Below are 25636 nucleotides of genomic sequence, written 5' to 3' on the forward strand. Positions count from 1 at the left end.
TCCCTAAGTGCGATGTCATGCAGCAGCAACGCCACACAGCCTAAGCCTGCAGTTACAGGAGTCAGCAGCGGCGGGAAAAACACAAAGATGAAGGAACGCTAAAAGGAAGAGGAATATGTCTGGTGGACTTATTTTGTTCTTCCACAATGACCTGTGGCACAAAAGTTTTTGATTGTGTGTCATGTCCAGGAGATTGTTGATAAGAGTAAAACACGGAGACAATGTGCTGGCTGCAGCAGAACGCAGGCTGCTGCTCTGTTGTCATGCTGTAGATGGAGCAGATAGGTGAGTAGAGTGTCGTGGCAAAGACCTTGTCAACAGATAACTATCTGCAAATAACACCACTTATGCAAGCCCCAGTGGCTGGTCATTGGGAAATCATATTTCGGATCCACTGAATGATGCAAATATGTTATTCTGCACAACTCTTTATGTGCTTTTTATTGTTGATTTCAATGCGGGTCATATTGTTAACTTACCTGTTTTTTATTTATCCTAAACGTGTTAAAACATTTCATCTACAATGACAGGAACGTGTGCTCAGTGCTGTGAGACACAGCTAATCATTGTTATGGACTGCTGGGATAGCTGTAGAAAAAAGATGAAATCATGGATGAAAGCATCTTCTAGAGCAAGTCAAATCTTATTCACAAAAAATGTCAAATGTACTTAGAGTTCCTCAGTCACTTTGCTGTTGAGGGTCTACTTGATTTTGTGTATAGAAGGATTTAAAAACATATGAAATGTCTCATGGAGGTAATCAAATCTGAAAAATCATAGGAGTGTTTGGATTATTCTTACGCATAGCATCTATTTGGTTTCAGGGTAATCATAAACCACAAGGTCCTATTTAGCTGTGCTGTATCGCTATATTATATTATAGGATGATAAAAAGTAGATAAAACGGACACAGGCATGCACTTGGGAAAAGATATGACTAGTGGTGATATCATTGTTTTTTTTCAAATGTCCTCTCAAATCACTTCTGGCCTATAATGCTCTGAGCAAATGCAACACCGTAAAATTAGTCATTTTCTTTGTACGATGACAAGCTGAAGACAAATCTGCAATGTCAAAAAAACCTGAGTAAAGCGCCACGTCAAAAAAATTGCCTCTGTGCACCAAATAAGTAAACAATTGTCTCAATAAACATGTTGTAGACCCATGCAAGACGTGAATCAATCACAGTGTGTGATAAGACCTTGCAATGATTAACTCTCTTTTGCTGAGAATACATGTCTTACTTGTGGCTACATTGCCTCTGTCAGCAAGTCGTCGCTGAGCACTGTTATCTCCTTGTGATCCTTCATAGATCCTTCAGCCAGCAGTCCATCAAAGAACAGATGTTTAGCTTGCATGCATGGCTTCAATAATAAGATACAGAAATGTTATTCAATTGAGCGTGACCGACCTATTGGTAATATTTTCCATCACCAAAGGGCTATTTAACTTTCACTAAATTGTATTGACTGCATTATACAGTTTTAACAGTAAGGGATGCAGGCAACGGGATGTTGAAGTGATGGGGACACAAAGAATGCATGTTTTGCCCCGCATCTGGGTCTTGCGGTTGCAAATAGTCAGGATGCAGACCAACATCTCTCCAATAATAACAATTCTGAACCGTGACCCAGTGGTCTTTGCAGATTGAAACATTTTTAGCCCCACAATGGCTTGTCTTTAACCCTTAAATACCCATTGACTCAAATTTGACCCACATGTAATTAGAGGTATTTTAGATCTACCAGTAGGGAGGGTACATTTCACAATCGAACGGATTGTTACCCGTTCCTGATACCTATAAATCGATATCGGCACTTAACCGATTTTGTTCATTTTATTAATAAACGTTAGCTGTTTAATCATAAAATGTAATTGTATTTATTTAACCGTAAACAGTGAGCTGATATTGATAACTGTGCTGTCCAAATTTTCAAGTGTATTTATTTGAATCTACCAGTATATTTGAAATTTTTTCTTGTGCCCTTTACATCATCCTACCCTCTAAGACACTCTCGATATCCTACATTTACTGTCCCTACTGTGCGTAAAGAGCTGGCACGGAGGTCCTTTTCTTTTAGAGCCCCCTTTGACTGAGGTCTTTATCAACTATTGGTCCCTTCAAAATGTCTCTTTTTGTTTATTTTAAAACTGAATGCCACTGTATGTAGTATGTCCTTGGTTGGAATTTAATTTAATACAAGCGGTAAAAAATGGATGGATGGAATATTATATTTATTTTTACTGCATTGTATGTTATTCTATTGTAAATATTGTAAATTCTGAGAGAATTGTGTGAGCTAAGAGGTATCAAATAAAATTGTCTTTAATGATTGTCTATAATTTTTTGTTGTGTAACTTGTCCTGTGTTGTACTATATTGTGTTAATTTGGTCCCCCTTGAAAACGAGATGCTGCCTCTCAAGAGGTTTTCCATTAATAAATTCAAATTCAAATGTTATATGTTGTTTTATTACACTCCTGAGTCCCATTTGCAGGTATTCTAGATTTTGCATTTAGTTATGTAGTTATAAATTCAAGACGTTAAATGGCAGTAATGTATAGACTACGGCAGAGCAGTCTATAGAGAGAAAATGGACAAGTTGATTTCAAACAATATCCTAAACGATAGGTCAAAAGCCCTTCACAAAGAAAATTATGGAAAGTAAAGGTTCGCCCGTATGAATATATGTGGTGTCGAACGTAAAAGTTCAGTCACACTTTTCTAGCAGATATGTTTCTCAGATTTAACTCACTTTTCTCAGATTTAGCTCATTTTCATCACATTTAAGTTGAAAATAAATGTTGACTCTAAACATTATATCCATCCATCCATCCATTTTCTAGCGCTTGTCCCTTTTGGGTTCGCGGATGGTGCTGGAGCCAATCTCAGCTGCATTCAGGCGGAAGGCGGTGTACACCCTGGACAAGTCGTCACCTCATCGCATGGCCAACACAGATAGACAGACAACATTCACACTCACATTCACACACTAGGGCCAATTTAGTGTTGCCAATCAACCTATCCCCAGGTGCATGTCTTTGGAGGTGGGAGGAAGCCGGAGTACCCGGAGGGAACCCACGCAGCTATAAATGTTAAATCCAAACCTAAATGTTAAATCTAAACATAAATGTTAAATCTAAACCTAAATGTTAAATACAAAGCTTAAATCTAAAAGTGAGCACTAAATCTCTCGCCAAGTGTAAACATAAATATTTATGGATGTCAATATTCCACCAATCCGACACATCTAAGCCGCAAAGCTGCTCCCACATCTCCGCCTCTCAGTGCAGAAACTCCTACACCTTTCTTACTGCGGAAAAAGGAAACATGGCAGATGCTCAATGACAAAAAATGCCAATAAAGTAGCATATTTAAAAAAAATGTTAGCTTCAAATGTGTGTGTGAATGGTGTTAAAGACAATTGGACAGTCAAACACGTCCATGCTGCACTCCCGCGTTTGACAATGTATAGAATTGAGTCTTACAGGCATGCAATCTGTTGGAATACACCTATTCATATTTGTATGTGTCTTTCATCCTTTCGCTGCGCTCTTACTTTATGGTTGCGTCACATATGAACTGTACTTTGCTGTAAACAACACAGTCACTGTCATATAAGTTTGCTGCAAGCAGCAATCGTTGACACGCTTGATTTGGATCGGTTCTAAAGAATATGTCTTAATTCAGAGCTAAATGGTAAAAACATGATCATAGTGAGTGTAGGGATGATGTTCCTTAAGAAATTATCGAGTTCGAGCCCATTATCGAATCCTCTTATCGAACCGATTCCTTATCGAATCTCTTATCGAATCCAGATAGGTTGTTGTGTGTGCACTGAGTTACAAAAGCCATAGATGTTATGTGACTGGGCCGGCACGCTGTTTATATGGAGGAAAGGCGGACGTGACTGAAGACAGCATGCGGCTGTTAAAGGGTGAAGGTTTCAGGTGAGAGAGGACGCTAAATGCACGCCCCCAGTGAGCATATAGTGCTAGTACTGTATGTGCGTTGTAAATTAAAAAAATTGCCGACAAACACACCACCAACATGGACGAGGTGCCGCTCACTTTCGACATCCCGGCGAAGCACACTGTGGAGAAGAAGGGGACCAGCACGGTAGCGAATCGATACTCACAACGGGGCAAGAGAAGTCGGCTTTTACTGTTGTGCTAGCTTGCTATGCTAATGGACAACGAGACTGACTTTGAAAATGACGAGAGGGAATCTGGCGTGTTTGATGGAGAACTTGCCCAGCTGTTCATTTTGGACACAGAAGATGAGGATTTTGATGGATTTGTGGATGAGGATTGATCAAAAAAATAATGTGAGTACATTGATAAATACTTCAATAAAGTACAACCCAACTCAGCTTTGCTCCTGCTGCCTTTTTAAAACAACGTCCATGCATGCTAGAGTATGTTTTAAGCTAGCGTATGTTTAACCATGCCTGCGCCCAAAAATACGCTGCGCCTTATTTATGCGTTTGATTGATTGATTGATTGAGGCTTTTATTAGTAGGTTGCACAGTGAAGTACATATTCCGTACAATTGACCACTAAATGGCATCACCCGAATAAGTTTTTCAACTTGTATAAGTCGGGGTCCACTTAAATTGATTCATGATACAGATATATACTGTCATATATATACTATCATCATAATACAGTCAGGTTTGGTTGTTATCATCAGTCAATTGAGAACAGAGAAATGGATATTGGAACAGTGTAGGTCTGACTTGGTAGGATATGGACAGCAAGTAGTGGGCAGAGAGAGAGAGAGAGAGAGAGAGAGAGAGAGAGAGACAGAGAGAGAGAGAGAGATAGATCAGAAGGCATAAGAAAAAGTATCTGCATTTGATTGTTTACATTTGATTATTAACAATCCAGGGAGGGTGTTAGTTTAGGGTTGTAGCTGCCTGGAGGTGAACTTTTATTGCGGTTTTGAAGGAGGATAGAGATGCACTTTCTTTTATACCTGTTGGGAGCGCATTCCGCATCGATGTGGCATAGAAAGAGAATGAGTTAAGACCTTTGTTAGTTCGGAATCTGGGTTTAACGTGGTTAGTGGAGCTCCCCCTGGTGTTGTGGTTATGGCGGTCGTTAAGGAAGTAGTTTGACATGTACTTCGGTATCAGGGAGGTGTAGCGGATTTTAATAGACTAGGCTCAGTGCAAGTTGTTTTACTCTGTCCTCCACCCTGAGCCAGCCCACTTTGGAGAAGTGGGTAGGAGTGAGGTGTGATCTGGGGTGGAGGTCTAGAAGTAATCTAACTAGCTTGTTCTGGGATGTTTGGAGTTTAGATTTGAGGGGTTAAATACAGAAATAGCACCCGTAACTGACACGGCACCTTTTAATACGGTGCGCCCTATGGTCGCGAAAATACGGTATTGTGGCTTCGATAACGGGAACCGGTTCTCAAAAGGGACTTGAATCCATGGAATCGGTCCTTTTCGTATCAAACAATCGGGCAGAACCGGTTTCGAGCATCATCCCTAAATGTGAATTAAAGTCATCTTCCCTTCATCTTACTTCTTTTTAATCAAGCATCTCGGCAAGCCAAGACACACCCATCCGTCAGACAGCTGTGCTGTGTTGTGCTGCGAGGAGCAGGAAGATGGAAAATGAGCATATTAAAAGGGGTATATCGGCATGCGCCAGATCTGAAACTCTGATCAAATGATGACTTCACACTCACTATGATCAGGTTTTCACCATTTAGCTCACTATTAAGACAAATTCTTTAGAACCGATCAAAAGTGAGCAAACTTATACAACAGTGACCGCGTTGTTTACGGCGATAGTACAGTTCATATGTGACACAATCATGAAATAAGAGGGCAGCAAAGTGATGAAAGAGAAATAGAAATATGTGTATTTATGCACACTGCATGCCTCAGTGTAATTAGAATCAATTCCATTCATTGTCAAACGCGGAAGGGCAGCGTAGACGTGTTTGAGTGTCTAATCGTCTCAACACACCTTGCACACTCCCTATGTTTGGAGCTAACACTTTCAAAAAAATATGCAACTTTATTGGCATTTTCTGTCATTGAGCATCGTCATGTTTCCTTCTTACGCAGTAAGAAAGGTGTAAGAGTGTCTGCACTGAGAGGCAGAGATGCTTCGGATTGGCGGAACATTGACATCCTATAAATATTCGTCTTTACACTTGGTGAGCGATTTAGCGCTCACACTTAGATTTAGATTTAAGATTTAGGATTAGAGTTAACATTTAGGTTTAAATGTAACATTTCGGTTTAGATTTAACATTTAGGTCCAGATTTAACATTTAGTTTTGGATTCAACATTTAGTGCTCACATTTAAATTTAGATTTAAGATTTAGGTATAGATTTAACATTTAAGTTTAGATTCATCATTTAGCGCTAACATTTAACATTTAGCGCTTACATTTAGATTTAAGATCTATATTTAACATTTAGGTTTTGATTAATATTTAGGTTTCGATTCAACATTTAGGTTCAGATTTAACATTTAGTTTTGGATTAAACATTTAATGCTCACATTTAGCGCTCTCATTTAGATTTGACATTAAGTTTTAGATTCAACATATACGTTTAGATTTAAGAATTAGGTTTATATTTAACATTTAGATTTATATTTAACAAATAGGTTTATATTTAATGTTTAGATTTAACATTTAAATATAATATTTAGAGTCAACATTTAATTGAGACTTAAATGTGATGAAAGTTAGCTAAATCTGAGAAAATTTAGTTAAATCTGAGAAATATAGCTGCTAGAAAAGTGTGACTGAACTTTTACATTCGGCACCCCATAACGCTAGAGTGCCAATGAATGACAAAAGTATATCTTGTGCGAGGTAAGCAAGCATACATCATACTTGCCAACCTTGAGACCTCCGATTTCGGGAGGTGGGGGGGTGGGGGGTGGGGGCGTGGTCGGCGGGGGGCGGGGCGTGGCTAAGAGGGGAGGAGTATATTTACAGCTAGGATTCACCAAGTCAAGTATTTCATATATATATATATATATATATATATATATATATATATATATATATATATATATATATATATATATATATATATATATATATATATATACATATATATACATATATATATATATATATATATATATATATATATATATATATATATATATATATATATATATATATATATACATATATATATATATATATATATATATATATATATATACATATATATACATATAAATACTGTACATATATATATATATATATATAATAAAATAAATATACATATATATATATATAGCTAGAATTCACTGAAAGTGAAGTATTTTCTTATATATATATATATATATATATTGGTCACTTCAAACAAGGAAGATCTCTGGCTCTCACAGACCTGTAACTTCTTCTTTAAGAAGCTCTTCTGTCCTCCACTCGTTACCTGTATTAATGGCACCTGTTTGAACTTGTTATCTGTATAAAAGACACCTGTCCACAGCCTCAAACAGTCAGACTCCAAACTCCACTATGGCCAAGACCAAAGAGCTGTCGAAGGACACCAGGAAAATAATTGTAGACCTGCACCAGACTGTGAAGAGTGAATCTACAATAGGCAAGCAGCTTGGTGTGAAAAAATCAACTGTGGGAGCAATTATCAGAAAATGGAAGACATACAAGACCACTGATAATCTCCCTCGATCTGGGGCTCCACGCAAGATCTCATCCCGTGGGGTCAAAATGATCATGAGAACGGTGAGAAAAAAATCCCAGAACCACACGGGGGGACCTGGTGAATGACCTGCAGAGAGCTGGGACCAAAGTAACAAAGGTTACCATCAGTAACACACTACGCCGACAGGGAATCAAATCCTGCAGTGCCAGACGTGTCCCCCTGCTTAAGCCAGTGCATGTCCAGGCCCCTCTGAAGTTTGCCAGAGACCACATGGATGATACAGCAGAGGATTGGGAGAATGTCATGTGGTCAGATGAAACCAAAATAGAACTTTTTGGTATAAACTCAACTCTTCGTGTTTGGAGGAAGAAGAATACTGAGTTGCATCCCAAGAACACCATACCTACTGTGAAGCATGGGGGTGAAAATATCATGCTTTGGGGCTGTTTTTCTGCTAAGGAGACAGGCCGACTGATCCGTGTTAAGGAAAGAATGAATGGGGCCATGTATCGTGAGATTTTGAGCCAAAACCTCCTTCCATCAGAGAGAGCTTTGAAGATGAAACGTGGCTGGGTCTTCCAGCATGACAATGATTCCAAACACACCGCCCGGGCAACGAAGGAGTGGCTCCGTAAGAAGCATTTGAAAGTCCTGGAGTGGCCTAGCCAGTCTCCAGACCTCAACCCAATAGAAAATCTGTGGAGGGAGTTGAAAGTCCGTGTTGCCCGGCGACAGCCCCAAAACATCACTGCTCTCGAGAAGATCTGCATGGAGGAATGGGCCAAAATACCAGCTACTGTGTGTGCAAACCTGGTAAAGACCTATAATAATCGTTTGACCTCTGTTATTGCCAACAAAGGTTATATTACAAAGTATTGAGTAGAATTTTTGTTATAGACCAAATACTTATTTTCCACCATAATTTACATATAAATTCTTTAAAATTCCTACAATGTGAATACCTGGATTTTTTTTTCACATTCTGTCTCTCACAGTTGAAGTGTACCTATGATGAACATTACAGACCTCTGTCATCATTTTAAGTGGGAGAACTTGCACAATTGGTGGCTGACTAAATACTTTTTTGCCCCACTGTATATATATATATATCAAGAGGGACAGAGACAGCACACAGTGCATGTGGATCACATGTTACCATGGCGAGAAAACATGGAGAGCCAGTTATCTAGTCTCCACCAGTTGCAGAAAATGTGCCATCAGTACAACTGGACAGTGCTGTTTCAGTTCCATCACCAGGACCATCAGTGAGTCAGACACAAACTAGTCTCATCATTGAACCAGATTCAAGGGCTGCTGAGTTGCCATCATCAGAACCCAGATCACCCACAACAAAAACCCCACCAGTGATCCGCAGGTACCCAGAAAGTTTTCGAGTACCACCCAAAAAACTGAATCTCTGAAGACAGTATAAAAATCTGTGTTAAGGATGTACAAATACTGTTTGTATAATAAGCATGTTATTGTTTACAAATGAGGGTTAAGAGTTCAGTACTAAAAAAAAAAAAAGAATGTGGCTTAAGTACAGTTTTTTAATTGAGCTGCTGCATTTTTTGGTTGGGTTGTTTATTTCTTTTGAGTAACTTCTACAATTCTAAAAGGGGAGGAATGTAAAAGACTTATCTATGTTTGTCTGTTGCCATCTCCTGGTGAATGTTGGCTATAGCGTACTTTGGTTACTTTTTGGTTGGCCAACGATTTACGTGGTGTTGCGCACCTGACGTCAAGTGTGTGAGTCTGTTCTGAAGTCTACAGTAAAGAGACGTACTTCATCACCTCGCCTGTTTATTGCCTCCAACTCAATATATTACAACAACATCGAGAGGAGCCAGATGAGGTGGTTCGGGCATCTGGTCAGGATGCCACCTGAACGCCTCCCTAGGGAGGTGTTTAGGGCACGTCCGACCGGTAGGAGGCCGCGGGGAAGACCCAGGACACGTTGGGAAGACTATATATCCCGGCTGGCCTGGGAACGCCTCGGGATCCCCCTGGAGGAGCTGGACCAAGTGGCTGGGAAGAGGGAAGTCTGGGCTTCCCTGCTTAGGCTGCTTCCCCCGCGACCCGACCTCGGATAAGCGGAAGAAGATGGATGGATGGATGGATGGCTGGATGGATGCTCCATGCGGACCCTCCAGGTCCGCATGGAGCTGGAGGGGGCGTGGCCTGCAGGTCCGCCTGAATTTCGCTAGATTTTCGGGAGAAAATTTGTCCCGGGAGGTTTTCGGGAGAGGCGCTGAATTTCGGGAGTCTCCCGGAAAATCCGGGAGGGTTGGCAAGTATGGCATACATACACATTTGAAATGTGGTATATCTCACTCTAAGTAACAGTGAATTAATACACTTTTGCCTGACAAAACTTTGCTTGAAAGTTGCACCTTTTTCTACATGTGTCACCAATAATCCAAACTAAAGTAATAAATATTGCAGTAAAAAAAGCAGCATTAGTTTAGTATTCAAGTGCATGTTCTCCCCGTGACTGTGTGGGTTCCCTCCGGGTACTCCGCCTTCCTACCACCTCCAAAGACATGCACCTGGGGATAGGTTGATTGGCAACACTAAATGGACCCTAGTGTGTGAATGTGAGTGTGAATGTTGTCTGTCTATCTGTGTTGGCCCTATGATGAGGTGGCAACTTGTCCAGGGTGTACCCCGCCTTCCGCCCAATTGTAGCTGAGATAGGCTACAGCACCCCCCGCGACCCCAAAAGGGACAAGCGGTAGAAAATGGATGGAGGGATGGAAGTTTGGCGATGGTAAAATCATGAAGTTATGCAGACTCGCCATAGCAAAACCTATGAAAATAATAACAAAATATAAAAAGTAAAAGCACATAGTGCAGTGATTACATACAACACATTTGCGGCAGCCACCCCAGTTGACATACTTCACACAGAAGTCATAATTTATTCGTAATTGTTGGTCCAAAGCTAATGAGGATTTTGGCAAAATGAGGGTCATACGTTTTTTTGTTATTTCTGTATTTTTATTTTTTATTTTTTGCACCATTGGGAGTGTGTTAGACAGCCTGCTGGTCACTAAACACTGCATGAACGCAGTGGCGGGGTGCATCAAATACGTCAGCAAAATTGCCCCAAAATTACACTACAAAATAATAATTATGAGCTGGAGCATGTTTAGAACTATATTTAGACTTATAATTTTGGTTTATTTTTGTCAGGAAAACAACATCCGAACAAGTGCAATTGCATGCTTTCGCACACGTCCTTGATGTTCAACATGGCGCCTGTTGTTTAGTTATCTATCTTTATACACAGCTCTGGTCTACGGTGGGATGCCTAGTCAGGAGGTAGTCCTTTATTGAGCCCTACAAAGTGGTTATACTGTAAGTAAGTATTGTACTTATTACACACCAGCTGTTTGATTGTTACGTGCATCTAAGTCGTAGATTTCATTACCAAATTTGGAGGAGCTGAAATGGCCATGTAAAATCACTAATGCATATGTCATGTTAAATGCTATGTTTTATTGACACTTTTAATGTTTGCTACTATACATGTATATGAGAACACAATACACACACACACACACTCACACACACACACACACACACACACACACACACACACACACACACACACACACACACACACACACACACACACACACACACACACACACACACATATATATATATATATGTATATATATATATATGTACATATTTAGATATCCAGTATATATACATGCATATACATTGCTGTTATTTATTTTTATTTTTTTTAATACCAATTAATTTAGAAGTAAAATGTATACATTTGTTAATGTCAAACAGGGGTTAAGTTTCGACATCCATTTTATTTTCACATCTGACTGGAATTTTATGTCAAAGATGTCAAAACTTGATCTGGTATTAATGCCAAATTGACGTCAATCTGTTGAAGTCAAACGGGAGTCAATGATTGGCGTCAGTTTTTTGTTTTTGACCTGTTTGACATCAAAACTTCACGTCAATAGGGCGTAATTTTGATGTCAAAAGCCCACCAGGTAATCAGTAGCATGTATATGGCAAATATAATGTAAATTAGCATCAAGTTAGGACATTTTTCAAAGTGGAGCCCTACTATAAGTTTGAGCGTTTTCTATTAGACATGCTTGATTTGTTGGCATGCAAAATTGTATTATTACCTTACACTACCGGCTGAATAAAAGTACCAAATTTGGTACCCATCACTATCTACCAGTGTGGGTCAAATTAAGGAATCATTTATTTTTTTAGAATGTTGAAACCATGAGAATGTACATGACATGTTAATGTGCATTTTGCATTGGAAAAAAGAGTTTAAGGTGACCTCACCACTGTTACGCCACAACTGTCTGTGTTCCCATTATTACATTTCCACACTGACAGACAGGGAGTAGAAGGACACTGAAAAAATTGCAATAATAAACAAACAAGTAGTGATAATATATAGTGCATAAAGGGAACATAAATCATCTACTGGTCTGACTGTGCACAAGATGTCCACCTAAAGCACCTGCAATGTAATGCAACCAAGTACAAAGTACCAAAGTATGGTAACACTTTAGTATGGGGAACATATGAACCAGTTATTAGTTGCTTATTAACATAGGGTTAGGGTCAGGGTCAGGGTCAGCGTTAGGGTTAGGGTTGGGGTTGGGGTTTGGGTTAGGGTTAGGGTTAGGGAAGACTCTTAGTTAATGGCTTACTGGTTGTATAATAAGGCCATGCAGAATAAGGCATTAATAAGTACCGTATTTTTCGGAGTATAAGTCGCACCGGAGTATAAGTCGCACCTGCCGAAAATGCATAATAAAGAAGGAAAAAAACATATATAAGTTGCACTGGAGCCCGGCCAAACTATGAAAAAAACTGCGACTTATAGTCCGAAAAATACGGTACTTAATAATGACTAATTAACAGCCAATATGTTACTAATTTGCATGTAAAGAAGCAACTAATTAATGGTTCATATGTTCCCCATACTAAAGTGTTACCCGAAGTATTGGGGTCTATTTGGGTTGAGAGAAAGTTGGTGTGGGACTGCATGAGCTGCATTTCAGTGACATACATCATGACAGCAAGAACAGGTCCAGAATAGAGTCTGATATTACCAATGTAGTCTGATATTAGAAAAAGATGTGTCAGAGCAGAAAGTGAAAAACACCCTACCTGATGGAGAGTTAGAACAAACCTGACCACAACAAGGACCTCTAAGTTTGCATTTACTCATGGCACCACATGTTTTCATATATTATTTCAAATGTTATATATAGAAACATAAGAATGTTGTCTCATCCTTTACCCCAGTGCCAACAAAGGCGGAGTGGACAATCTTAGTATCAGTATAACAGACTGATGCAAGAAGAAAACCGCCCGCAGGCCTCTTGTCATAATTCAATAACATAAATGAATTGCACAGCAGCTTCAGCAGCAATAATAAGTTCAGTTCAGCAATCTGAGCCTGAACAAGTAGCAAACATGAGGGAACAGAAGAGGAAATGCATCTTCTGCCCTACAACAAAGACTGTGAAACAACCATCTGCAAACACATGTCAACGATGCACATGCAACATTAAGCACTTTATTGGGTGATGTGATAGAGCACCGAGGACAGTGTTCTATAGATGTATTATGGAGTAATTTCTCACATACAGTATATTAGATTAGATTAATAATTATATATTATTATTACATAATCATATTGTGTAATAAATGTTTTTCACGAAAAACAAGTGATGTAAAACTTCAAAAATGCACTTTCTTTGCCCTTTAAAACATTGCTGAACGATTAATACGTCATTATTTTAAGTGGCATAGACTACTTAAACACTCTGAATAGGTTTGTATGCGTTTGGTGGAAATACTATAAGGGAATTTTTGTTGAACCAGACCATACTTGTGAAGGGACAGAAAATGAACAGTACAGTAGGCCAATGCAGGGGTTAAGAGAACCCTCTAATTTAGACCAATATCAAAAAGAGAAATCATTCCTGTCATATTCATCAAACAATATTGTCAATATGTGAACCAATTTGTGTAATGTTATGATGAAGTCGTATGAACGCATTCGACTATTGTTACCTCTTCATTTCAATGGTGATTGATACTTGATTGATACTCTATTGTTATACAAAAATATCATCAGGTTGGTGGCAATCTAACATTTTCATAAGACATAATTACTAACAGAATTTAACTGTGATACTACTTTTTTATTGTTAGTATTTATTTTTAAATGTTTTACAACCATTTTAATTATTTGCTGTGTCGAGATTATTGGTACCATACTTTGATATTGTTGCCCTCGCAGACAATAAACTAATGGAACACAGTTAAAACCAAAATGTTAAAAAAATTTGTATTCTCCACTCCTAATGCATTTGGTGTGCTAATATACAGTGAAACCTTTCATTTTTAAGTGGGTAGCTTCAACTTGTTGCAAAATACCTAATTTTTCAGGCCTATTAATTTCTGTAAGTATTTTTTACTCAAACTTTTCATCTTTTTTATTTTACAAAAAAATTGCTTTGATGTGATCTCATGCCAAAAGGCGTTAAGCCAATGTCATATAGCATTGAGTCTCTGCTGCCCTCATGTGCACAAACACCAGTAGTTCACTCTCAGAGCTTGTAATGTCTGTGAGGATTATTTTGAGTTGACATGAATTTATTTGCTTTTTTTAGACATTGGCTTAGTTTCATTTTCTCTCAATGCCACAGTTCACACGCACAACAAAGCTCAAGATAGCTATAAAAAAAACTAAACAATCATGCACATAATCACACCTGGTCTGATCCCGCAGCATTGGGCTCTAACAGCTAATGCATAAACAAGCCACTTGCTGCTCTACCCCGGTTTATTCTCTGGAATAATCCGTTCACAGAATGCTCTTTTCTTCCTTTTTACCTGTGCTGGAGAAGCGCGGCGTCCCATCGTGGACATACATCTCTGACAAGGCCAAGCCTGACACTCAGCCGGCCCGTGGGGCGAAGGCCCATGAGCGTCATGGGCAGCTGTGGCAGCCCGGGATAGGATACGGCTGTTTGTCTGGGCCACTGGGCCACTGCAAGGGCCCAAGGCACTCAGTGATAATCCTCTAATACCTGTCACAATGAGATTTGATTGGAGACTTGAACACTGGGATTAATAGTGTAAAGTGAACAGTGTAACAGTTCCCTGTAGACAGACTGAGCACATGGGAAGCACATTTTAGAAGCAGGAATATCATACTTTATTCCATTACACTTCACCAGAAGAGGGCTTGCTGCTTCATTGTATGCAACTTGTGCAAACCAGGAGCTTAATGTCATCATAATCCTATTTCAAAAATACTGGACAAATGCTCTCAGAGCTCCGTTTCATGTGTGTGACTAATTGTTTTTGATTACTCTTTACATTTGGATTACAGTAAGAGAAAAAGTACAAAGCTAATATCATTAGAAAACATCACCAAACATCAACTACTTTTCCATTAAGGCACAAGCGCTGTGGTAGGCATTTAAAACATGATTGGGAAAAAATATTGTTTTATTTTGAAAAACTTGAAAAAAAGTACAAAAGGAAACTTGCTTATTTGGCAGAAAACTATTACAGTAATTTTTCATGTAACTTGAAAAAAAGTAGTACAAAAGCAAACTAGCTTGTTTGGCAGAAAACTATTTGAGTAATGTTTCATGTAAAGCAGAGTTCATACATTTTATATTTTCTGCTCTCAAATTTTACTTTTAAGGTTGGACACGACAAATATTGCAATTGTGCCACTTGTGGAGTTGTTTCCGAAAATTATAATTTTTTGAATAATGACTAAGAAACGCATTAGGCTAACTGAACTAAAATCCAGATTTTAAATACAGGCCATTTTTACCTTTTGCAGACACTTAGTCAATTTTCTCTGCAGGCCTCTGCTATATGTCCCAGTTAGTACTTGCTAATAGTTTCACCTGTCTATTAACTTTGTGTCTTCTTATTTTATATTATTTAACAGCTATTTTTTTCTGAAATAACTCATCATGTAGTTTCTGCCTTCCTTGTACTGTTCTTCTTTGAAAAGTACAAACTTGTCATCGTGTTGTCATCCCTTCATAATGACTAAATAGAAAGAAAAAAAGGGCTCCAACATGGAAAATGGAGAAAAGAAAATCACCAAGGTGTCTGTTTAATACACAAGTTATGCCAAATAGATTCATGACACAAACTTAATCCTGCAGTCAGTATGCTTGATTCTTTTGTGATTATTAACAAATTATTATGTTTTCATGTACTTATTTAGCACCCAACAGTTTCTCTGTTAACCATAACCATTATTTTTTTTACCTATTTATTTATGTCTAAACACTTCAAACATGGTAATAGCCATCTACAAAACATTAACTTTACTATCCTACATATTTATCTTCTACATCATCAACTGGTATATATTTACCACAGGAAGTTTACTAGTACTTGCTGTGACACAGTATAGGATTTAATAAGCTCTGCTTTGTCCTACTCCTTTCAACAGTGTATATTTTAAATAATAATACATGTAAACCATTACCATTACTACAGTATATATATTTTTTCTTCGAGTCCTACTTTGAAGATTGTCTTCTTCTTGTGATTCTAAATATTCTGAAGCATTTAACTATTGTCAGGCATTGTCATGTAAATGTTAAATGTATTTTATGTCTGTCATACACAGTAGCTTTCGGAGGGAAAATGCTTGCGGCAGGTTTCGTAATGTTGACTTGTGACATTATCGGTGTTGGTGTACGTGGAGGAGCCTGGCCGCCTTTAAGGCCGTCATCTTTGTGAGCAAACAGATGTGTGCTGGGCGGCTGTTGAACGTCTGTTGTCATGTTTACATTCAACAAGTGTCTTTGCCAACAGCACAGTGCAGGGGTTTCTCCAGTCTGCGGCCGTTGAGCAATTAACACCGCGTGTCTGCCGCAAAGGTAACCGTATTTCCTTTACAAGGAGTCTGAAACTTAACTCTTGTCCTTCAAAACGGCGATTCATTATCAGCACCACTTTAAAGGGGAAGCAACCTGAGAAGTGTTTGTGGCTTGTTTGGACAAAGAAGCATATTATAGTCCAATCCAGGCCAAACAGGAGCTTACAGTGGGCAGCTGCCAAAGAATGTATTTGCAACATAAATGTCCCAGGATTTGACCTTTTTTCCCCTCTAACAAACTGTTGTGTAGAAGCACATGCCAGCATAGCCAGTATTGTTTTTTTTTGTTTGTTTTTTACAAATTGTTGCATATTTTTTGTTGAAATACAGTAACCAAATTTAACCTTATTTAATTTAAAGAAATCCTGCTACAGATAACTGTATTGCATGTCACATCTTACAGGGGAACTACACATTTTTTTGGAACTTTGCCTATCATTCACAATCCTTATGTAAGACAAGCAGACATATGGTTTTCTTTTTTTATGCGTTCCAGTGAATAAATGCTGCTTTCTATGGAACCTATATGGGAGTCGCTTTATTCTGCCTGTAAAGCTCTTAAAAAAAATCCAAACACCTCCATTAGGATTTTATATGCATGATGTATGTGTATGTAGATGTAATGTAGTAACAGGAACATTCATATAAACATGTAATAATTACGGATTTTGCTCATTTTGAGCATACACAGCATTTTAACTCTAATATCAGACTCATCACTATATGTTTGCTTTTTTTTTTTTTTTTAACAACACCAGTATTCATGGCCGACTTCATATGAGCCATCAAACATAATAAAATATCACTTACTGTACAATGTCTGCTCCCACTAGGAGGCAAACTGTTAGGATGTTCATATATTCCAGTTTAGGTGAAGAATGACACATAATCCTTACAAAACATAAAAAGGGTGGGTGCAAACCAGCGTCTTTTGCATATCTTTCACACCATCTCCGGGTCTAAATTGGTTGTCAAAGTTTATAAACTTCTCAGTTTGTGTCCACATCATTCTACTATCAAGGTGAGAGGCATGATTTATAATCGAGAACTAACTTTCACGACCTCAGAGGCGAGCGTTAGGAAGTTACATCTCTTGGATTAATGCGTCGCTAAATGTAGGTCCTTAACAATAGTGCTTATAATAATAATAATATCGCTAATACTTGGTTAATAATCAGGACACAAAATATGATGATTATTTATTTGGTTTTATGGTCGGAATAAACGCAATAGACGCAATGACATCATGGCTCCCATTGGCTCCATTGTAAGCAGACTTTTATTCACGTTTATAAACGATTTAGAATATATTTTAAAAAAGACATATTTGTTCTTGCCTCTCATTGGGATTGTGAATTACAGGCAATTAAAAAAAAAAGTGCAGTTTCTCTTTGAGTCTAAGCAAGTTTGATGATATGCAACATGCACTTGTAAGTCTTAAAGTCATAAATGTACCTTCATCTAATGCAGCTGGTGTAAGAGCTCAGCCGTGCATAGAGATTGATCGTTGTTTTATTTTGTGGGAAATATTGAACATTGGGGTTGGAGTCAGGAACTACATATTTTTATTTAAACTGGCTTGAGTACAGGAGGCAGGGCTTGAATGCACTATAAAGCATGTTTTGGAGTAATGCAATATTATTAAACAACAAATAATATGAAACAAATTCTTCAACCATTATTTTTAGTCAAAAAAAAAAAAAAAAGAACAGATGTGATATTGTTTACCTTGTTTGCCATGGCTGAGGGTTGAACCTGCAGGTGCAGTTTTTACATACAGTCATAGAAGTAAAACGTAATGAAAAAAATGAGTTATTAATACGACATATTGTGCACTAATATGTATAGATCAAAAATAAAATAAAACAAAAAACACTCGCATCTGTCTTGCCTACCAAGAAAAAAGATATGTTGTCTTATTCACTCTGTGGTGACAGCGGGAGTGCTTAGGTTACAAAATCTTTCATTTTTATTTCAACAACATAGCCCCCTTCAAATAAAGCCTGAGACTCCTCTTGTCTTGATTTATTTTTCTTTTACTTGCTTGTGATTCACATTGCTGTTTGGAGGCAATCTCTTTTCTCCACCTGCATCCAACTGCCCATCGGCACATCTGACTGCTGATCAGTCAGTTGTTGCGTGCTGTCAATCATTGCGGTGTGATGTGGTGTCACGAAACAGCAAGAAACGGTTATTTTAGGTGAATAAAAAAGCAGAAACGAACAGAAAAATTAAATTAATTTAAATAAATTCCACGCCATTTGATATAGTGAAAGCCATGTTTCGGAGACTATTTTTAATTTTGCACAGTAGGACCGGATGTGACGGGTAGCGCTTTTATTTTGAAAGCCGGATGTGTGCGAAAAGTTGGAAAAAGAGAGCTCTTGACAGTAGCTGTGTTGAATCAGAGACAAGACTCTTGACAGTACAAAATTCTGCCTGCTTTTCTGATGAGCTTGCACTACATTTTATCAGATCCTTGATTACAATCGTTTATCATTTCAAGCGTTTTAATACTCACATATACCCACTTCACCTCTGCATTCTGGCAGGCGTCAGGGATACATTTAGGATTGAGGATCGAGCCCAAATGGGTGATGGATTTTTGTAGCTTTTGGAAAAAATAATAATAATAATTACACAGCATGTCAGCTTTCAAATTCTGACCACCTTAAAGTATACAAAAATCACTGGATTAAGGTAGTTAAAAACAGTACCAAGGGCTGCCCATAGAACCATGGCCAGGCCAAGCCCTGCACACAGCAAAATACAGTTAAGCCAAGACTATTTGATGGCATCCAGAGTCAGAGATGAGGTCTCACTGTCCGTGTTCACTGCATGCTCCCGGAAAGACTAGTTAGCTGATAGTAAGCTAACTTTAGAAAACCAGCAGAGAAACGTTGACCGCTTTTCAAATAAGATTCCCAAATATCAATCATCACCGTTTCATCGCAGTAGGGTTGTCCCGATACCAATAATTTGGTACCGGTACCAGTACCAAAATGTATATTGATACTTTTTGATACCTTTCGATACTTTTCCAAATAAAGGGAACTACGAAAAAGTGTCAATTTTGGCTTTATTTTAACAGAAAATCTTACAATGCAATAAACATGTTTCCTATTGCGCTCAAAGAACAATATTAGAAGGTTAAAATATAAATTAAAGGGCATTAAACACAAAACAATTTACAATTTTCCATATTACATATATCCATATGTCTCTATTGGGATCTTGGGGGGGGGGGGGGTGCTGGAGCCTATCTCAGCTGCAGTCGGGCGGAAGGCGGGGTACACCCTGGACATGTCGCCACCTCATCGCAGGGCCAACACAGATAGACAGACAACATTCACACTCACATTCACACACTAGGGCCAATTTAATGTTGCCAATCAACCTATCCCCAGGTGCATGTCTTTGGAGGTGGGAGTAAGCCAGAGTACCCGGAGGTAACCCACACAGTCACGGGGAGAACATGCAAACTCCACACAGAAAGATCCCGAGCCCAGGATTGAACCCAGGACCTTCGTATTGTGAGGCACACGTACTAACCCCTGTACCACCGTGCTATATTGCATATAGCCTGCCATAATCAAAAATTAGATTAGAATACAATAAAAAAGCTTTAATAACATTATAATAAATGCTTCATGATTTATGGTTGCCAATCCTGGTCTGTGTTTTAAGACACATACAATTATTAGTAAGAACTAAAATGTACCCAGATAAGCCATGTAGCAGGTAAAACACACATCTGTTAAAGATAAAACACAAATTGTAGCAATTTGCTATCAAATCCCGTCATTTTACTTGCACTAGCTGACGTTAGATGGGCTGTCCTCATTTTGCTAATATGTGGCATCAATCCAAGCAGTTTTGTGCGCGTCTACGTATCTACATGTTATGGATCTACATGTTATGTACCTACATGCACACAACAGGGGAGCTGGTTTACTTATGAGCATACACTATGTGTGTTTGCAAGAATGTCAACATGTTGGCTGAGTAACGTCAGTGAGTGAGTGGGTGAGTAGAGAGAGAGAGAGAGAGAGAGAGAGAGAGAGAGAGAGAGAGAGAGAGAGAGAGAGAGAGAGAGAGAGAGAGAGAGAGAGAGAGAGAGAGAGAGAGAGAGAGAGAGAGAGAGAGAGAGAGAGAGAGAGAGAGAGAGAGAGAGAGAGAGAGAGAGAGCGTGTGCACTGCGCAGTAAAGCAGTAAAGTGATGAATGGGTTCGGTTGTGTCTTGCAAAACTAATAATAAAGCAACCATGATTGTCACAAATCGTCGGCCTCGTATTCGGACCGGGATGCGGAGCTGAGCAGACCCATTGCGGGGTAAAGTGAACTGAAGGGAACGTCTCCCCTGCGCTCCTCTATATGGCCTGCCCTGGAGCCGAACAGCAGGATATGTGGAACAATTACATTACTACCTGTCACTCTTTATAACTACTTATAGAGATCTGAATGCTTATTATTTACTAATCGCCACATTTGGCGAGGCGTGTTTTAAAGCCACACTTGAAGTTCGGTGCTTCCTTATTAAAGCGTCACCTTTAAGCTGCCCAATTCACGTCGGAGTTCATTGACGGTAACTTTGTTGGCTTAAACATCACATTTAGGTTTAGGGTCTTCTAGGCGCGATGCGAGACGTCACAAGCGGGCTAACGTTGAGCCAAACAGCAGCTTCGAGGCACGGGCGGAAATGGTGAGCTAGCAAAACTAGCCTCATTTATTATTATTATTATTATCATCCCTCCATTGTTTGTAACGTCAGGCTTGTGTGATCACACAGAGAAGGAGTTTGGCCCCCAGTCAGGTCGCCAAACGGAAGCAAGGGGAGGATGATCATCGAGACGAAATATAGTATATTAACCACGAGCGGTTCTCGAGAGAAGATGAATGGAGAAAATTGGGACAGTGATGAAGAAGTCCAAGTTCCATGGCCACTCAACAAAGCAGGAGGAAGGAAGCAGTCACAAACCAAATACGTGGCAAGAATTCTGAGATTTGGTGGTAATTAATAAACAGTTGAAAACTTTTCAATTCAATTCAGTAAAAAGTATACGTTTTACCAGAAGTACATTAAATATAGATATATTTAATATAGATATATTTAATGTACTTCTGATTTTACACCTTGAACTTTCGACTTTGTTTATGTAAAGTTAAATTTAATTAATATAATTTTTTTTCTTCCATGATTGATAGTAATTTCTCATCAGTGCAGCCCTGGTATACTGAATGTTTCAATCTGCAATGCTGAGGTGATTGTCATGATAGTACAGACTTAACCTTGACAATTTTTTAATATGGCTGTAAGCCTGTAAATAAGGGAAAGTAAGGTGAAATTTGTTTCTCGCTGAGGTGAATTTCTGAATCATCAGAACTGTAGGTATACCAAAGTAATTTAGTGATAACAATCTGCTGCTGAAATGTATGACTAACTGTACAGTTTAATTTAGCTTAATGTGGCACATATTTGTTTTTACACAGAAGACACACGTGAACTGACGCCATATTTGAAAGCCGCTCAGGATGGCAAGGATGTACCCCTTACTGGTGATTTGGAATGTGGCAGAGGCAAGAGAAACAAACAGCCAAAGTATTGGTCATCAGACAGTGAGAGCAAGGATGAAAGTGTTGAGGAGACTCTATCTGACAGACAGCAGGTACTTTTATTTCAGTGGTGTTGTCGCGATATGACCGAAATAGTGTTGAAAGCGACGTTAAACGTTAATTCACTCACTCACTATTTCAGTGGTGTTTCAACTGTGTGAGGTTTTGTAGGATTCAATCCCATACTTTTGAAGTACCTTGTCAGTTTTTCTTTATCATAAAAGTTAATCAAATCATGTTTCATTGTAGGCTTTAAAGTTATTGAATATTTTGATTCAATTTGACCAACTCAGACAGAATAATATTCAAGACAAATTGAGGTGTTGACAGACTTTCTGCATGTACTCGAAAATCTATCATTTCTGCAAACATATTTCTTCACTTCAATGGCATATAAAAGAACTGAACACGTTTTCTTGTTAATCTTGATTTTTCAGAAGAAAAAGAGGAAAGTAAGCCGTACAGCTGTGGGATATGATGCTCGGGCACAATTGAAGGCCCAACTTGCTGCTGTGAGTACATGAATAGAATAGAATAGGATTTTATTGGTTAATCAAAGCACCCTCTCGAGGCAAACAATCACAAGTGCCTAGCATTCATTTGAAATCGAGGACGTAAAAATTGCATCCCTGGCAACTGGTTTAAAACACAAGTTTATACTTTTACTTATATGAAAATAACACTACAAATACCTGATGAACAGTGCCTACTGTGTGAATGGCTTACTGCTACATGTACATGTAGCATATTCAAATTAATGTGCCTACAAGGTTGCTTATACATGTAAAACTTATATGGTGCTGTCAGGGCCGTATCCAGGACAAATTGCTTCCGGAAAACATATGAGCGCCCAAATTAATCATAATACAAATTATTTCATTTGATTTACTATTTTGACATTTTCAGCTGGGAAGAACTTCACCGAAAGATACATGTACAGAAATGGAATCCCTGAAGAAGGAAGTCCTCCAGTTGAGAGAGGAAAACAAATCCCTTCGAGATGCATTGAGGGTTGTTGAAGGTAGGTTTTCTTATTCTAGAAGTATGTTATTGTAATTATCATAGGTTGATGGAAAATATGCTTACATGTCGATGTATGAAATAACTTTCTTATTACTGTATTTTCATCTAACTTTGGCCTACGGGTATTGTCGTCATGTACGGCTGTCCATCCGTCACCGCAATATTTACAGAATCGTTTCATGTACGGAAACCAAACTTGTTACATCTATTTATCTTAGTGTAACAAGAAGCCTATCGAAAATGAGTCGTCTCGGACAATATTTTCCAGAGTTATGCCCCTTTTTTCCAATAAAAATCCATTTATGATTTGGGATAATTTCAGAACTGTTGCATATACAACATCCTAAGTTGTGATGTCCTCCCCTCTAAATAAGGGGAGGACATATGGTACTTGTTTGTTTGTCTGTCTGTCCGTCCGTTTTTGTGTGTTTCTCTTATATTAGCAAGAGTTACGACCCTTCCTTCTTGATATTTTGTCTCAGCTGGATATCTGATTAATACTTGACCGACAAATATTAAATCTTCGCGTGGTCAGGATGAATTAATATATATGGTTATATATATTTTTCATCTTTGATTGCTTCCTTACCATGTTTCCCTTGACTTGAACAAGATTCCTATCAAAATACCCTTACATTATGATAGCTGGGGTTAGAGCCGAGCGGTTTGGATATCGCCAGCTTCATGTTATTAATGTATTTTTTTTTTATTGTGTCTGCATCACAATGTACTTTTTTCTATTAAAGGACTTCCTGGCCTGCTAATGAAGATGGACGACTTATCACGTCAGGCAACAATACTATCAGCTCGACGTCCTGCTGTCGCTCTGCCAGAGAGGAGCTGGCCAACAGCAGCTTGACAGGAAAAAAATCCAATGCTTTTAAGGATAAGCATGAGAAACCAAAACTGGATGACAAGAAAGTGTCTGCTATTATTGGTGAGTATAAGTTAAATCAATCTGATTAAAACCATATCCACATCAGGGAAGTGGATCTGACCCTTTTCCTATCTCCAAGTCGTTCCGTGATCGTTTGGCATGAAGTATAGATATCCATAGCTTCCAGTCTGCTTGGTCCATGAATTGACTGCGAGATGTTCGTTTTGACAGATTTATAGGCATGGGTGGTCACATTAGCTTTGATCTCGTCGGAAACCAACATCAAGTGACAAAGCAAAAACCGCAGCGCACGGATATCTACACCTTTTTCTCGTTTGATATCTTATATCGGCATTCTCCGCCTTACTATTTAACAACTAGCGTCGGGAATTTCCGTGAGTTCTGCTGCAAGTTGAGAAGTGAACGACTTTTAGATAGGGAATGTGTCAGATCCCCTTCCCGATGTGGATATGGTTTCAATCAGATTGAAGTTAAATATTTTTATTAGAATTCTATTAATGCACTTTCGTGATTGTTCGAACGCCATTGGGGACACCCATCAAGTACACAACAAGATTCACAAGAAAGTGAAATCCTGAAAATAATTTGAAAAATATTTCACACACTGAATGGATTTTCTATATAGCTAATGAATAGTGTACATGCACTGTCAGAATTTGATACAGATTTGTTGCAGTTCGTAAAGCCTGGCATGATTGCACCACATATGATTTTGTGTGCGTCAAGCAGTGCAAGTGCCTTACAGCATAGAAACGCGTGATATGCAATGTATGCAGTGTGTTGACTATCCATTGCATTGATTAAATGATAGACATCACTCTCTTTATCGAGCTGAAAAATGCCATAGTGTAACTCATTGCATGACAGCTAGTGTCTTGGTGTCTGCAGACACTAATTCTGGTATATTTTATTGATCTTTCAGATTTTGTGAAGAAGCTCCATCCCTCAAGTGAAGCAAATGTGATAAAGAAAATCATTGGAGTGAAACTGAACATTGCGCAGAAAATGGAAAAAAAGAAGGCCTCAGAAACAAATTCTGCTGGACGTCTAGCCGTCTCTAACAGTCGGGGAAGCGCGGTGATCATGTTGATTTATGCTGCTGACATTTATTTATTACGTCAAGATTTGAGTTACATGTATATAATAAATACAAGTCAACATTCATTCAACTGCAATATTTGTCTTTCTCCATTGCCAGTGTTAGACCACAGATTTTGTAGAATGCCTGCCCAATCATTTCTACATCATTCTGAACCGTATTCCACAGAAAGCCATTCCATAGGAGCCTGTTCTATAGAACTACTCTTTAGAACTTTCTTCTATAGCACTATTCTTTAGAGGAAATCTATAGAACCATTCTTTAGAACCCTGTTCTATAGAACCATTCTTTAGAACCATGTTCTATAGAACCATTCTTTAGAACCCTGTTCTATAGAACCATTCTTTAGAACCATGTTCTATAGAACCATTCTTTAGAATCCTGTTCTATAGAACTTCGGTCCTAAAGTTCATTAGAAA

General features: G+C 38.5%; 2 protein-coding genes across 3 annotated transcripts in view; one reads left to right on the top strand and one right to left on the bottom strand.

The window, feature by feature from the left end:
- The window catches only part of hnf4a (hepatocyte nuclear factor 4, alpha), a 62122-nt gene that overhangs the window by 31389 nt on the left and 5097 nt on the right, over positions 1-25636 (bottom strand). Inside the window, exon 1 of one of the 2 annotated variants that reach the window (XM_061983158.1) lies at positions 14559-14673. The exons of the other annotated variant lie outside the window; for it this stretch is intronic. Within the exon in view, the coding sequence (XP_061839142.1) occupies positions 14559-14598 (40 nt within the window). The 5' untranslated portion in view covers positions 14599-14673. Of the gene's footprint in view, positions 1-14558; positions 14674-25636 lie in introns of those variants that run through there. 2 annotated transcript variants of the gene reach the window in all.
- LOC133621161 (uncharacterized) lies at positions 11-25408 on the top strand. Its single transcript, XM_072913634.1, has 8 exons — positions 11-285; positions 21201-21286; positions 21374-21594; positions 22075-22250; positions 22635-22709; positions 23104-23218; positions 23967-24157; positions 25041-25408. Exons 3-7 carry the CDS (start codon positions 21423-21425, stop codon positions 24077-24079), a joined length of 651 nt encoding a protein of 216 aa, XP_072769735.1. The 5' UTR covers positions 11-285; positions 21201-21286; positions 21374-21422; the 3' UTR covers positions 24080-24157; positions 25041-25408.

The sequence above is a fragment of the Nerophis lumbriciformis genome, linkage group LG01 (genome assembly GCF_033978685.3).
Source record: "Nerophis lumbriciformis linkage group LG01, RoL_Nlum_v2.1, whole genome shotgun sequence".
Lineage (NCBI taxonomy): Eukaryota > Metazoa > Chordata > Actinopteri > Syngnathiformes > Syngnathidae > Nerophis > Nerophis lumbriciformis.